Source organism: Oryzias latipes, chromosome 13, assembly GCF_002234675.1.
Source record: "Oryzias latipes chromosome 13, ASM223467v1".
NCBI lineage: Eukaryota > Metazoa > Chordata > Actinopteri > Beloniformes > Adrianichthyidae > Oryzias > Oryzias latipes.
The window spans coordinates 5,129,099-5,145,718 of record NC_019871.2 but is presented as its reverse complement, the minus strand read 5'-3'; the positions used below and the strand labels follow the sequence as shown (position 1 = coordinate 5,145,718).

The window sequence follows — 16,620 nt, the reverse complement described above, 5'->3', positions numbered from 1 at the left end:
CTGATCAGCCTTTCCAGAGCAGCAGGTGTTCACACTTACACATGATATTACATCTCACAGTGAGTCCGTAATGAGAGGAGAGGAGCCTCTTATTTGAGGTGTGGTGACAAATTTTCCGAAAACCGTTTCTCACAGCAACACCAAGCTTAGAATAAAAAAACAAACAAACAATCATTCTATGAATGATCTACATATGTAGATGAACTAAGGTGAATCAATCGTTCCTAAAAGTCTGTTTTTCAGTGTATTAACCACAGCGAATCCTGATGAGTCATCCTGCAGAGTAATCTATAATGTGAAGCTGAACAAGCACATACTTAAAAGCCTCAATTGAGGAGTTTATTCTAACCAGGATTCACAAAACCGTTAGCAGCTTGATGAGACAGGTAAACTTCCAGACAGATGACCCTAAAGGCTTCCGTACATTCGTTTTTGGTTTGTTTTTTTGAAAGCCAGAAAAGTGATTTCCTAAAAACCAGAGGACCAGTATGCACACCTTACTAACGACTAGTGTTGCACAAGGGCACCGTGCGGTAGCATCACCCGTATGTCATAGGTGCGTGTAACTTTCGTTATTCATTACAATTGCTTGATGATAGATCATTCACCACACGCATGGTACATTCCATTCACATAAATAGATAAATAAAGGAAACACTCCCTTTAAGATACAGCCACTCCTCTCCACGACCCTCCACGGGCCCGGACAACCCAAAAAATCCACAGCACCTCTACAGGTTCATGTGACCAAAGCTTTACAGATGGTGTTGCTGGTTTTTGAGCCAAAGAACTTTTTTTTTATTGTCTTGTTATCATATGGAGGCAAAAAACATGCTGATTTTGGGGAGGTTCCAACAAAATTCCTTACAAATTCCTCAAACTTCTCTGGAACTCAGAGTTAGGGGCACCAGTAAGAACTGTCCCAGCTTATCCTCCTTGTGGATTAAGGAGCAACATTAGAAGCCCTGCTGGAACGGTCTGTGGTCTATAAAAAACCTATTCCTTGTTATTCAGAGTTTTCACAGTCCTGTTTGTGGTTTTCCCCCAGGTCTGGAATTAAAACGGTAAATGATCGACAGCTCTCTTTAACCCCCTCCCTGCCGGTTCTCGGGCTCATCTCTGTCATCTTTTCTCGTCCGCAAAACAAGCATGTGACTGCAGATTAAAGGCAGCAGCATTAACTTTCTCCACTTCGCCTCCTCCTTTTGTTGCACTTGAAAAACGGAGGACGTCCTGAGATAAAGAGGGATTCAGCGGGTTGGGGGGGTCAGCACCAGCACCATGCTCCTTAACATTGTAGTTTTTGCCAGGTTGTGAATACCCCCCATTATGGGCCTGCCTGATGTAATCGCGTCCCCATTTCCTCCCCACCTCTCTGCCTCTCGTACAGCCTGAGAATGACTCACAAAGAGAGGACAGACAGGCTGGTTAATGAGATCTCTTTTAATGCCTGGATTTCCAACAGCCAGTCCTCCTGAGGTTCAGGAATTCTGCTCACGGCATGTTTGCCTTCATCTGCGAGTGAAAACATGGGCTGAAATGTGTCTGCTGGTGTCGGTGATTAGAAGCTGGAGCTGCCTGCCGATGACGCAGCACTTGCTTTGTTATTTTGCACCGTTCAGTCCGGCAGCCTTCGTCAGAATCAGACCAAGAACCTTGTCGAACAAACCGTCCATCTACCCCTTCAGCGGTTATGTCCTCAGCTCTGCGCCACAGAGGACACCTCTGTCTGCATCCCCGCCGGGCTGAGGGTCGATCAGACGGTTGGACATCTGTCCAACAGTCCCGGCCCGCTCCTACTTTGATCCGTCTCTGAGGCTGCAGCCTGTTTGCTTAGTCTGATAACATTATGGAAATCAAGAAGGGGATCAGTTCCACTTCCTGTCTGCAGGCTCCCTGGGGGAGTGTTTTGGCTGGTTTGGAATGCAGAAAACGCATTGCCTCCCAGAGTTATGGCGGCGGGGTGGTGCTTTGCAGAGTCACTTGAAAGCCAACGGTAGCTTTGAATGTGGCCTTAGAGCGCGCTGAGGAGGGGAGGGAGCGGCGGTCTGCATCCTTCCTGATTGCAGTGAACTGTACGGCCCGTACAGTTCAGTAAATAAAGACGGGGGAAAGATGGTAGATTAGCTTGTGTTTGAAGGGTGGAGTGGTGAGCAGGGAGGAGACGGGATTTGATAAAAACTATCATAAATATTTCCAAGAATCTTGACTGGGGGTGGAAGGAGGCCTCACTGATTAGCTTGAAGAGGATGTGATGCACCTTCGTGGAAACACGTTGGCTCCTGTTTTTTTTTTTTTAAAGATCTGCCTTAAAGTGGTAACATCCTGTTTTATGAGGATCACAACAAAAAAATCCTGGAATTCAGCCCGACCTCCACTCGCCTCATCATCATCTTCGTCAAGCGTTGCCCGGGTCCATTTAATTAGTCTCCTGTCTGAACTGCTCTGCTCTGTCAGCACTGCCGCGGTTCTAAGCTGCCGCCCCAAAAATCTGATGTAATTCCATCACATCTTGTACGGTAATCTGTTGCAGCACAGGAGACGAATCTGATTCATGTGACTCGAGGCAGGGAGTAACTCGAGTCTGCCGTCTTTGCTGGGATTAACAGCGACTCTGCCCTCTTTCTTTCTTCTTCTTTTTTGTCTCCCTGCAGGCGTTGGCTGCCAACGCCGGGACGGGCTTTGCGGTGGCTGAACCGCAGGTGGCCATGTTCTGTGGAAAGCTCAACATGCACGTCAACATTCAGACCGGCCGCTGGGAACCCGACCCGTCCGGAACCAAGAGCTGCATAAGAACCAAAGAGGGCGTGCTGCAGTACTGTCAGGAGGTGAGTCACAGCAGCGCCCACGCATCTCCATCTCGTCCACGCCACAAGTGATGGTGGGGTCGGGGACAGGAGGAGGAGCTGCCAAAGCTGATGTCAGAGTTAGTCACGTCACAGAGAAATGACAGGAGGAACAAAAACGGATTATTGTTTTTTTTACTCCCATATTAGTGGATGTAAATAAGATAAAAGTTCAAGTTTAAAATGTTTTTTTTTTTATTGTGAAAGAATTTCTCAGTACACGGGTTCTTGTCGGCCAGGCAAAATAGGAGTTTACAGGAAGTATCAATAGTCATAAAAAGTTGATTGTTTTGAACTAAATTAACTTCAAGTCAGGGTTGTTGTTTTTTTTTGCAGATAACCAAACTGAAAAACCTTTATTAATAATAAACCAGAAATGTCAATTCTCTCTGTATGTTCTACTTTAGCTGGGCTTTAAAAAAACCACTCCAATGAAAAAGGTGGGATGTTCTTTCGAAGTTTTTCTGATAATTGAGGACATATATGAAGAAAATTAAGCTCAAATATGCTTTTCTAAGAATGTCTTTATTTAAATGGTTGTGAATCAGGCACAGACAAAAAAACGCTGTTTGAAAAAGCTTGTAGGTGTGACGTAGATGCTACAACGGCAAACCACAAGCTCCATACTCCACTACATTCCGATGCATCCACTAGTACAGTGTTTTTCAACCACTGTGCCGCGGCACACTAGTGTGCCGTGGGAGATGGTCAAGTGTGCCGTGGAAAATTGCCCTCATTAACTGATCTAATAGTATTTTCCATCTCCAGGATTTCAGCTCTTTGTTCATCCAAACAGGTCCTGATAAAACACTGAGTAGTTAGGAATATGAAAGATCGTAAAATACTGTTTTCTTTGTGTTTATTTGATTCTATTAAAGACATTTTGATAATAATGACGGTACCCCGATTTACCTGCAGCTATAACTGTTTTCTGAAAAGTCCCGCAGCTTTTACTGTCTCCACGACTCCACCAATCATTCTTGAAGGCTTAATCACATGTCATCAGTCTGACCAATCAGAAGTGGTTAAAGTCTTAACTTCCTTGTTCCAATTTAGCTCATAAGTCACTCAGTTCCAACAAAAATACCAGCTAAAGCTCGTCTTTAGCGGTGTAGCTTTCCACAGAATCCGGTATCAGACCGTGGAACAAGAGAACAAAACCATGAAGCTCAGAGACGCGAGTCTTTCTGCCTTTTTCACGTAGTTTTCACACTACATCTCCCATGATGCATTGGCTTAAAGGGACAGCGCCTTGCTAAACGTCTTGTAACCACAACGAAATTACAGTTTGTATGTAACTTAACTTTTATTACATCTTTTAGAAACAACATCTGCAACTTCTGCCCTGTCAGCATCTGCTTTTTCTGCCACAATTATCACAAAAATGCACGTCAGATTGCCGGGGGGGGGGGGGGGGGGCGGTCGTGTAAATCAAAACAGAGTTTCAGCCTTGTTTTTTTTTGGGGATGTTGTGGTGTGCCGCGGGATTTTTTTCAAGGTTAAAGTGTGCCGTGGCTCAAAAAAGGTTGAAAAACACTGCACTAGTAGACGACTAGATCCATGTGCGTCTTCTTTTTCCCCGTATGAGCTGGAAATCAGGCTCACGACTGTATGGCTGGTTAGCTCCAATATCGCTCGCCATTTAAGTTCCACCAGTAATGTGAGGTTTGAGGTTGTGAGCGGCTGTAAGCTTGCAGGAGAGGGTGTAAACCAATGGATGTTGGGAAGTGGGGGAAGGCTTGTTTCACACCAACGGTCCCACCGAAAACTCGAACTTCTAATGGACTCCTGCCGCTCTGCAGAAACTATGTCCTAGAAAACAAAATCATAACTAAAAGAGCACTGGGAGCGCTTTAAAAGTAGATCAAAAGATGATCAGAGTGGGACTTTAAACACCATCAATAATCCAAAAAGGTTATTTATTATTAATGTATCAATTCAATTTACAAATTAAAAATGTGCTTTCAAAGCTGGAGTTCAGTGTAATTCAGTCACAGTTTAGTCTGTTGTTGTTGTTGTTTTTTTGTTTTAGTTTACAGTTTGTTTTTTCTGGTGTAAACACAATAATCACTTGTGTGCTGTAAACAGAGGAAAGCAGCCCGTGCCCTCCACAGCTCGGTGTTGCCAGGGCGACGCCACAGCCCCACGTTTCAAAGCAAAGAGAAAGTGAGAACTCAAAAACTGAAATGGAATGAACCAAAATCCTGATTCCTGCCTTTCCTTTTCCAAAAAAAAAACAAAACAAAACGGAAAGGCAGGAGAAACTAGCCTGACTATCTGAGCGTGCCCAGTTGCGGTCATTTCAATCCAGAGGTAAGACCCCGCTGTTGCTGTTTGAACATCAATTGGATAATAAGATGATGATGAGCTGAAAAAATAAATAATAAATAAAGAAAATCTGTAAAAACGGACACCCCAGAATTTTTTTTTTCAAAAAATCTTCACAATTGAAAAACCTTCTGAAAATAAGCCAAAACAATCTGCCAGCAGGGTAATAAGTAACTGATTTTTTTATCAAGAATTCATATTTTTAGAAGTTTTCTTATACTAGGATTAAACTATTTTTTCAATAAGATTATTTTTCTTGTAAGGCAGAAATTAAGACACATTTTCTTTAAAACAAGATCTTTTTTTTACTGTCTTAAGATTCAGTTTTAGCAGTGAAGGAACAGGGAATGATTGTGGAACCAGCCCCTAGTGGTGACTTCGTGAACTGCACTTGGTTCCAGTTACTTTTGAGTTTAAACGATTTTTAATCCTGAAGTTAAAGTGTAGTTTCCTGGTCGAAAGTTATCACAGTCTATTGATATATCAGCTTTATAATGAATTCCACCAAACCCTGTTGTTAGTCAGTATTAGTGGACTAGAATCTTCTCTTTGGTTAAAAACAACAAAAAAAGCTCCTTACCATTTAACAAAGCGAAGGAAACATGGAAAAGTTCTGTTTTTTAAAGAAAGCAAAAGTAATCGTAAGAAATTCAGACTTAAGGTAGCATAAAAACAAGAAAGGAACACGAATCTTAAGGAAAAAAATCTCTAGAAAATAGTAAGTATCTCTCTATTAAGCATGAACCATTAAGTATTTTTGTCTTATCTTAAAACAAAACATCAAACTCCAGAAATAAAGAGTTACATTACATTTTTTTGTGCTTATTTTAGTAATAGTTTATTTAACTCTTGTGCTATCTCAGATGACCCCACCCTTACATTGATGTGTTCTCCCTACCATGACAAAGGTGGATAAAGGTGGGAAGATTTCATGTAATCCATGGACACCAGTGAAGATCACAAATCATTGAAGAAAAAAGGTTCAGAGCACTGTCTAGTGGGTCTAGATGACCCAACTCCCAATGTCAAAGTGCCTAGGATAGCACAAGGGTTACAACGGGACAATGCAATTAGCCAAAAATCTGTGATCCTCTGGCCATGATGATAAAAAGCATAAATACAATATGATGCAACATAAAACAAGACAGCAGTTAAGCACATTTTTTTTTATTTTCTACATTTAATGTTCCTGTTTTGTTTTTGTTTTTATTACAGTGACAAAACAAACTAGCGTAATAAGTGGAAACGACTCATTTAAGAACAAAATGTAAACAAGATGAGAATCTTTTTACAAGTTTGTCCATCTTTAGTTAAACTTACTCTTAAAACATACATTTTTGTTTCCAAAAAAATAACAATGCCAGAATAACTTGTCAACATTTATTGAACTTTAAAATAACATCCTTAACTCAGAGCAATGAATTCCAGTGACATTTTTATTTTTTTTAGTCTTGAATCATGTTTTTCTACTGTCAAGACTTTAGAGGAAAAGGAATTTGAGTAATTTCAATAATAATTTTTTTATTTCTAGATCGCAGCCCTGAATGAGACAAAAAATACTCAACTGTGCTGATTTTGAGAAAAGCTTGGAAAGGTGTTGAGAAAAGTGAAGTTAAAGCAACGTAAAACCCGGCAAAATGTCTTTAATGTATAAAAACAAGGTTTGAATCTATCCAAGTATCGCATACTTTGCAGTGGGGTATACTGGTGTGAACGTCTAGCCAAAAAATGTCCATTTTTTTCGTTCGTGTGTCATCACGGAAGCAACTGAGCTGCTCTTCCAAGGCAGACATCATTTACAGCGTGGTGGGTGGTTCAGTGCTTCAATTACAGACTCTCCTGGATGCCACTAAGATAAAAAAGGGCATGTTTTTCTGCACAGTAAAGAATTGCCTCACTTTTCTCTTTTTCACGGCGTCTGCTTGCAGAGAAGCCTTCCAAAGTGTTAGCTGTGATGCTGTCTCACTGGTGCAAAAACGTAATTCATCTGGAGCCTGGGATGTAATTACTTGATGACATTTTGGTGGCATTTTGAAAAAAAAAAAAAGAACTTATGGTTGTGTTTCTAGAGAGCAGGTGGTTCCTGAAAGGGTACAAAGCATTGATTTGGGGGTTGAAGCCCTATACGTTTTGCTCCCAAACACATTTAGCAAAAACGGAATCTTAAAAAAGTAAAAAAAGACCATCTTTTCAAGAAAATTTGTTGTTTTTTTCTATCCTGCTAGAAAAACAAATTTTCCGATAGCAAAATAATCTTAGTTTGAGAGAACCTGTCTTAGTGACTAGAAAGGCCATTTCTTTTGCTTCTTTTTTTTTAGTTCATAGACCCTCTCTAAAGCAAATCATGTTTTTAGTGTTGTTAACATGTAGCATTTTTTGACAATGGAGGACAAAGACATTTAGCTTAAAATTGCATTTGTGATTATTTATTTATTCAGATTGCAGTGAATCAGGATGCAGACGAAAGAATGTCATTTGAAAAAGCTCGTAGAAGCTACTATGGCAAGCAACAATCCCCCTGTTCCGCTCCATTCTGATGCCTCCACTTGCACACAAATAGATTCATGTGGGTCTTTGTTTTCCTTCTCTGAGCTGAAATCTGGATCCGAACTGTTGGGCGAGATAGCTACGATATTGCTCACCATTTTTGTTGCACCACTCATTTTGATTGGGGTTGTGAGCTAGTGGGAGAGCATGTAAACCAGGCATGTCCAAAGTGTGGCCCGCATTCAAACTTCCACCGGCCCGCAGGCTCCCGTTAAAAAATCAATTCTAAGTAAAGTAACAGTAATTTTGGTTTAAAAAATGTATTCAGATATATTTCTGTTTTAATTGAAGAAATGCAAAGTGTCCAATGGTATAATATTTTCATTAGATACAGTGCAGACCAAAAGTTTGGACACACCTTCTCTTTCAAATGAATGGGAAGGTGTGTCCAAACCTTTGGTCTGGACTGTTGTTCATCTGCATTTAATGTTCTTATAAGGCTTCAAAGAATTTTGGCCCTCACACATTTTTACCTCACCAAAGCTGGCCCTCTTAGCAAAAAGTTTCAACACCCCTGCTGTAAACAGATGGATGACAGGTAGTGAGGATGGACTCTGCGCCAACAGTCCCGCACACAGCTCAGAGGGGAATTTCTAAAGAACTCATGCTGCTCTGCAGAAACTATGTGCTAGAAAACGACACGGGTTTTTAGATTTTGGCTGAAAAACAGCATAATCCTAATTTAAAGACCACTGAGAACGCTTTGAAAATAGATCAAAAGATGATCAAAGCGGGCCTGAGATATGAAAGGGATATGAATTCTTGACTTATTTCCAAGGGGCCTGTTTTTGCAGTGTAGAGCTAAATAAGAGCAGACACTCATCTTCCTTGTTATTAACGGATAGGCTCTCCTTCTCCTTGCAGGTGTATCCAGAGCTCCAAATTACAAATGTGGTGGAAGCTAACCAACCAATTCAAATCAAGAACTGGTGCAGGAGGGAGAAGAAGGTCTGCAAAGGTCATGACCACATCGTGGTGCCTTTCAAGTGCTTAGGTAAGCCTGTGGGACAAACCACTTTGACGCTGTTTTTGCCCTCTTCTTCTGCTTTATTAGCCTTTTGTTCATGGCAGCGGGAGACGAGCTTATGAGTCATCTGCGCGTGAGGCAGAGGTGGCATGGGATAATATCGGGCTGATTCACTTGACTAATTCTGGCCTTGAGCTGCAGATTGAGCAGATCTATTATTTCTGGGAGGCCTGTGGAGCAATAACGCTCAATAGGTTTTTTTATTTTTTTGCCTGCCTCCCTGACAGTGGCCATAAACTCACACAGACACACAGGGTCATGAACGCAGGGCTCTGCAAGAAGGCCCGCTTTATTACTCCTCATTTGTCCGACTGTCTGAGCCGTCCCGAACAGCTCCGGCCCCCCTTCGCCGTACCCCCCTGTTCCAACATCCCTGTTATCAACACTGCAGCTCCTGAAATGTCAAATGGTGGAGTCGGCCGTGAACAACACCTCTGCTGAGTTCCAAGAGAACCAGAGACAAAGCCTCCCAACTGCACCAGACGAGGCTCCCATCCTGTCCGGCACTTCAAAGCCTGCTGGCTCTCGTCGGCTGTCCTCCTGCTGATTGAGCTGTGCTGCTTTCTGGGATGAAAAAGCCATTAGCAGTGGCACTGGACTGTGAAATGGGCTGCCGTTCAAGAGCATTTTTTGGCAAACGTCGAGGAGGTTTGGGGAAATTCATTGGATGGCAAACGCACAACTCAGATCACAGTTTTGTGGCTGAAGTGGTAGAGAAGATAAGAAAACGGTCTCAGGGTGTCATTTGTGTCCTGTCTCCAAGCTCTGTGCTTCTGAAAAGTTTCCAAAACCTTTCAGAAATTCACCATTTTGATCAATTTCAGACTCTCTTTTTTTTTCATTTTCAGAAGAGCAGGTTCACCTGGAGGGTCTTCTGTCAGTTCCAACCTTTTGGGGGGAAAAAGATAATGTTTTGAAAAACTATTAAAGTATCAGAAAATCTAGAATTTTAGGGTTCTAATATAAAAAAATGTAGGGTTTCCATCAAAATATATATGATGGCCAAACTTGACCCTGTGGGTTCTCCAGGGTTACAAGAAGAGGATGTTCCTGAAATTTGACAGATTTGTCTATGAATAAGAATGGTAAATGGCTTATACTTGTCCAGCGCTTTTCTGCCCTCCTTGAAGGCCCAAAGTGCTTTACAGTCACAGTCCCTTGTTTCTAAGTGTCTTGCCCAAGGACACTTGGACGGTCATGGACTGGCAAGACGGGAAGAGAACCTGCGGTCTTCAGATCAGAACTAAACTGAGCTTTATGCTGAAGGGTCCAATTTCAAAATTTATGTAAGTTTTAAATAGAAATTAACAAAATATTGTAAACATATATATTTATTTGTAAAATTTAATATAAAAGTATTTTTCAGCTAGAAATAAACAATAGCATCTCTATAAAGAAACAAAAAAGTGTTCTGACTGTGAGTGTTAATAGTACCACTATCAAAATATGACATTTTTCAAATGTACATGTCTGTTTGAGACTTTGTTTTAACCAAAAAGTAAAGAGATATGTTAAATAAAAAGAGCAATATTGTCAATTTTAGCCGTTAAGGCTGGACCTTAGAGTCCAACATTGTGAAAGATCAGACCTTAAAGCCCTAAAGGGTTAAAAGTATCTACCTGTTCATTGCTTTAACTTATCAAGTTCAGAAAAAGAAGGTGGAACTTTGGTTTATTAGAAAGAAAATCAAGTAAATTCACAGGGGATTAAAAAAAACATGTTTTTTAAGTTGACGGTTTAAAGAAACACTTGTTTGTCTCATGAGCAGAAATAAAGTTTCAAATATGATAAAATGTTTCTGTTTAGATACAAATCCATCTATCGAACAGGCGAATGTATGCAGAAATTTTTAGGAAAGTTAATAATTAGGAAATTGGTTATTGTTTTATAAATTTATTGGCAACATTTTCAAAACTTAAGGGCAGCATATTTGTTTTTAAAATCAAATATTGAACTAAATTGAAAATTCCTTTGCTACGTGACCAATTTTAACTTCTTTAAATCATTTAAAGCTGTTTTAAAATGCAAAAACCTTTTGCATAATTGACACTTTATGACCTTAGATGGTAGTTAAGGAGCGTTGTTGCTTATTTTTAGTAAAAGTGGGTTGAAATCTGCAAACCTGTTTGGACTTCAGGGGGAAAATGGAGATGGAAACATAAGGAGTTGGAAAAACCTTAGTGTCTCTGAGTAATTCTCTAATGGAGCGTGTTGGGGTCTCAGTTGGAGGCTGTGATCATTTGCCTCCAAACGCAGCGTTCCGCCGACACTCGACCACGTCTCGGCACCCCGGCCCCTTATTTGTCAGGGCTTGGTCTCCTTTCCAATGGGATGGCGAACGCCGGTTGAGCTAATCGTCCAGAGAAATGGACATCAGAGGTTCGCCGCTCCGCAGTAATTATATTCAAATCAAAAAGAAATTATATGTACCAAAAGGAGGTGGGCTGAGGCTTGAAGGATGAGATTAATGGGCCCAAACTAGCACCCATGTCAATTTATTAGGTTTAGATGAATAATGTAGCTGGACAGGAAGAATCTGGTGAGGAATAATGACAGAAATGAGTCTCGTCTTTCTGTGTCTTCTGTCCCCAAACAAAGCCTCTGACGGTGAATGAATTAGGTTTTTGATCCACGTCTCTATAATCACTGGAGCACAACGTCTTCATCATACAGCAGGATTACCCCTGAGGCCTATTTTTATTCATCCTATGTGGAAGGAGGAGAACATCTGAGGCAGCCAAACGCCACGAAAAAACTCAGCGGGAAGGAAATTTCCTGTGGAAAAGAGGGAACTGTCCTTAATATGAGTCTTCTTGAGAAGTGTGTCGCAATGTCTGTAGTCAAAAATGGAAACTGTGGGCGCGAAAAAGTAGGTCTTTTACTAGAGATGATAATCTATTAGACACAAAACCCAACCCAGCTGGGAGCCCTATAGAACCAATAAGATGAAAAAAGACCTGTAACACATTTCAAGTTGTCCTTTTGTGCAATCAATGCCATTTTTCTGTTTATTACAAAAAATAAAAATGTACTCTTGACATTTATATTAAAATACTCAACTAAACCTGTTCTTTGATAGCGGGCGCCACAAGAGGCCCCACAGCATCACACAGCTCATCAAAAGTTGAGCGTGTCATGTGGAATTGTTGGATCCACAGCTCCTCTGTAAAATCACCAACCACCATTTCCCAAAATGACCGTACCCGCTCCCACGTGTAAGGAGCTCGCCGATCCATGGCCAGAATAAGACGCCAACGTCTCCTTGGATAGAGGACGATGAGCGCTAGTGCTGTGGCAGAAATTTGAATTAATCTGTTGTAAATCAAAATGTTCTTCACATCTGTCATGTCATGTTTTTGAAAGACTTGTGTGAGTTGGTTTGTGTTTATTTGCATAATTATGATTTGATGGAAACGGTGAAATTGCAGAATTGGTGTTTTTTCAACATTTCTAGAATTTCGATAAAGTTTTGTGCATATGTGTCATGGAAGTAAAGCTTGTGACAAAAACCAGGACTACACTGAGGAGGGATTGTGACGGGTTACCTGTGAGGTCATGAGAAGGATAAAGCTGTGGAGGAAAGCCATCCTGGTTTTATTCATGCACGCTTTGGGTAATCCTGACGGCAGATCACATTTCTGCAAAGTCACAATGCAAAGAGCCACATAGGATCAACACTTGTGGTTTTGTGCTCTGTTCGTGTTGTTGCCCAAGACGAAACCTTTTTCAGTTACTGTAAAAAAAATAAATAAATCATAAGTGATCTAAGTTCCTACAAACTGACAGTGACTCAGTTTTCATCAGGTTAAGTGAAACACAATAGATGTGAGAGTTTAAGGGAATGAGTCAGGTCATGGAGCTGAGGGTTTGTGAGAGTCATGAGGCTCCCGGGGGGGGGGGGCTCTGCGGCCCTTAGTAACGGTAGATGTCATCAAAATACAACACTGACGGTAATCAGGCCAAAAATGTCACCAGAGAAACAAATCGCTGCTCAAAAAGGGTGATTTTCAGTGTCACGATGTTGTTGTTTTTTTTGTGGTGTGGAATCATATACAGAAAAATTGTATTCAAGGCTGTGAAATAACACAGCCCACAACTAAATAACAAACTGTAGATATGTAAAGGATGTCTATATGTAATGAAAGAAAAAATAATAATTTCAGATTCTTTGGAAACTTTTAACTTCCTATCAGAAACTATCACCAGACTTAGTTTGCTAAGTAACCACATGTGGCTTGTTACTCAAAAAGCCTGTTGTTGTTTTTCTACTTTTATGGTTAGATATGACAATGCTCCTGTATCAAAAGATTTTTCATATCTAGGATCAAATTTGCTCAAACCAAAATATTGCCCTTTGATTGACATAGACATAGACTGCATAAGAGACTCTGACGTCACCCATAGAAAATGGTTTACTTCCTACTCCAATGAGATTAAGTCAATTCGGTTGTCAGTTTTTGCGATCACCATGGCGTCACCATGGTGGAACCAGGCGTCTACAGTAAGCAGTGATTGGTCCAAGTTTGTATGAGTCATTTCTTAAAAGTAAAACACGTTAATTTACAAGAAAAAATACAAATATTTACTAAATTTAAAATTGTCATAAAGTTACAACTTTAAATCTCTTAATATTACTTTTTTTTAATGGCCCAAAAACTCCGTCATAATCTTTACCATAAAGGTTTGAAAATTAGCAAAACCTTCCCGCCAAAAGTGTTACTGAGATTTCATGGAGGAAGCCATTTTGACATGATCAGGAAAAGCCCTTCTACTGCCCCTGGTGGGAGGATCGTGAACTACAAGGCAGAAAACATGGACCTAGTTGTATCCAATGGGTTTTTAAGGAACGTTTGGATCCCACCAATGAGATAGGGGTCTCAGAAATGCGTGTATCAAATATGATAGGAATGGTTGTACATTCCTATCAGGTCAGTGCATTGACCTGGCTCCAGTTACCTCTATTCCAGTGTTAGCCTTATTTCTTCAGCCTATTTGCTTTTTTTATTTTTAATACCAGGTTAAGTGCCTCATGTTTCTATAGGAACCAAAGAATCATAAGGCCAGTTTTACATCCACCTCTGTTGGAGTCATCAGTCTGATCATTAATAACTAAAATTAGAAATGGAAGTTTGTCAGCCTTTGTTTTTGTAGCTTTTTAATCACTGTCACTGACACTCTGAGTTTGTGCATGAGTGTGTGGGGGTTTATGTGTGCATTTGCTGTGTGTGTGTTTGGGGGGGGGGGGCATCCAGCAGCTGCTGAGCTCTCTGCTATTTCCAGCTCACTCCTCTTCCTCTCCAGCCCTCTCATTTTCCCAAACACTTCTCCCTCCACCCATCGTACGCTCCCGCAGCACCGCCTCGCCCGAAGTTACAGAGCACCACAAAATGAGCGGTTCCATGGCAGCTCCCAGCCTGCACCGCCAAACCTCTGCCCCCGCTCATCATGTGGGCGGGGGCAATTAAAAGAAACGTTACTTCAAAATAATATTACTATAGTAGAGGTAAAAAGTCATCGGATAATTACTCAAGTAAAAAAACAACCCAAATACTGAGTAGCTGCTTGATTATGTAGCTTTACACTTTAAAAATTCAGAAAGCAAAGAACAATAATAATAAGTGTGCAAATTGTGCTATTTTTAGACACTAAAGATACATTTTTTAATTAAAAATATAAGTTAGGAACTTCCCTGTGCCAGTATTTGTCCATATTTAATATTCTGGAATTTTAAGATATGATGATGTGTCCATCAAGGCTGAACACAGCAAAAACGGGTAGCCTAAATGGGAATCTTAAAGTCACTAGAAAGTAATAAAATAATTTAAATTATTTTAACCTAACAAGAAATAACAAGAAGTACAATAGGATATCAAAGTGTAGAAGGTGTTCCATAAAAATGAGCATTCAAAAAGGGAAAAATCAATTAAATAAAGTAACTGTCACAGAGAATTAGTTCAAATAAAATGTCGTACAGACTAATATGTTCTTTTGCTCGTACCAAGCAAATGGTTAGTATTTTTTGAGAATTTATTTACCTAATTGTCGTTTATTTTGATCACAGTGACAAAAAATAGTGTAAGAGGTTAAAATGACTCACTTTAGAGCTAAATATGAACAAAATGAGAATATGATCAAGTTGAACCTATCTTAATAAATCCAATAAGAATAATCACATTGAAAAATAACTTTCTCACAGCCTAAAATTTCAGTTAAATTTTAGTTTTTCTTACAATCCTAAATCAAGTTTTTTATTGTCAAGGATACGAGGAATAGGGATTTTAACTCATTTAAATAATAATTACCTTTTTTCTAGCTCTTAGTTCTTAATGTGTAAAAAAAAAACTGTGCTGATTTTGAGAAAAGCTGGGAAAGGTGTCGAGCAAAGATAAATTTTACACCTTATGACATATCTTGAAAATAAGGTCAATAAATCTTTGCAGGGATCAAACAGTTTGCAGTGAGCTTTTCTGATGCAACACCTTCACACCACACAGGCAGATCTTTTCATTTTTTTTTGGAGTTCTAGTATTTCTTTTATTTGTTTTATTCAACCTTTATTTATCCTGGCAAGACAGATTAAGAAAAAACTCAAATTTTCAACTGTGGCCTGGCAAAAGGCAAGAGACACATAACTACTACCAATATTACCGCGCACGTGGTAAAAATGGTAGTATGGTGTATACCGATAAAGTGCCTTTCTATCGTGATCAAGGCTTAAAGTGAGCAATGTGGGGTTCTCTGTCTTGCCCAAATACAAGTTAGCGGAAATCGAACCAGAGACCTTCCAATCAGAGATTGACTGCTCTACCACAGTAGACCTGTTTAAGATAAAGATACTTTATTGATCCCAGCTTGGGAAATTCGGTTGTTGCAGCTCAATAACAAACAAACAATGAGTGACACTCAGGGAAGCAATCAGTCAGATACAGCTTTTAGAAAAGCAAACATCAAATAAGTTTATCTGTGGCAAAAGGATGATGAGTTATAAAGTTCAATGGAGTGAGGTAGGAATGATCTCCTGTTGCGGTTGGTGTGACGGCAAAGCCTCTTAGCCTCTTGGAAAAGCTGCTCTGCTGACCGTCAAGTACAAAATGGAGAGGATTATTGAAAGTCCTCCTCTCCATCACAGCTTTGAAGGTATCCAGTTTGTTCAGTCTCTTTGTGTCACTGGCAGTGATAAGGGAAGAACAGAGTGCTGGTCACAACAGACTGGTAGAAAATTTCGAGGCCCCTGCTTCACACATTGAAGTTTCCTCAGGAAGTAAAGTCTGCTGCAGGCCTTCCGGTACTCAGCAGGGCTGTTGGTCTTCCAGCTCAGCCTGTTGTCAATGGTCACTCCCAGGTACTTGTACTCCTCTACTTCTGCCACATCCCTGCCCCAGATGCTGATAGGATGGGCGGCTGGTCGTTTCTTTCTGAAGTCAGTCACCATCTCTTTGATATTTTCCAAATTGACCAGTGATTTACTCCAGCCGCCTCACAAATTCATCCACAAGTTGCCTGTATTCCTCTTCCAGCCCACCATTTATGCAGCCGACAACCGCAGAGTCATCAGGGAACTTCTGGAGATGACATGACTCTGAGTTTACTGGAAGTCACTGGTGTACAAAGTGAACAGGAAAGGAGAGAGCACTGTGCCCTGTGGGGCTCCCACACCACTCAACACCACATCAGACAGGACACTGCCCAACCGGACAAACTGTGGCCCGTCGGACAAGTAATCAGTGATCCAGGAGACCGAGGACCAGTCGACATCCATCAGCCGCAGCTTCTCACCCAGTAACCAAGGCTAGATGGTGTTGAACGCACTGGAGAAATCAAAGAATGTGACTCTCACAGCCCCATACAGATGTGAGTGAGCACGCTGCAGCA

The 16,620-nt window shown here is 40.6% G+C and overlaps 1 protein-coding gene across 5 annotated transcripts in view; it reads left to right on the top strand.

The window, feature by feature from the left end:
• Positions 1-16,620, top strand: part of aplp2 (amyloid beta precursor like protein 2) — a 62,630-nt gene that overhangs the window by 23,013 nt on the left and 22,997 nt on the right. For all 5 annotated transcript variants that reach the window (XM_011482280.2, XM_020708079.1, XM_004075268.3 and 2 more), the window contains exons 2-3: positions 2,655-2,828; positions 8,586-8,715. In XM_011482280.2, the coding sequence (XP_011480582.1) occupies positions 2,655-2,828; positions 8,586-8,715 (304 nt within the window). The remainder of the gene's footprint in view (positions 1-2,654; positions 2,829-8,585; positions 8,716-16,620) is intronic.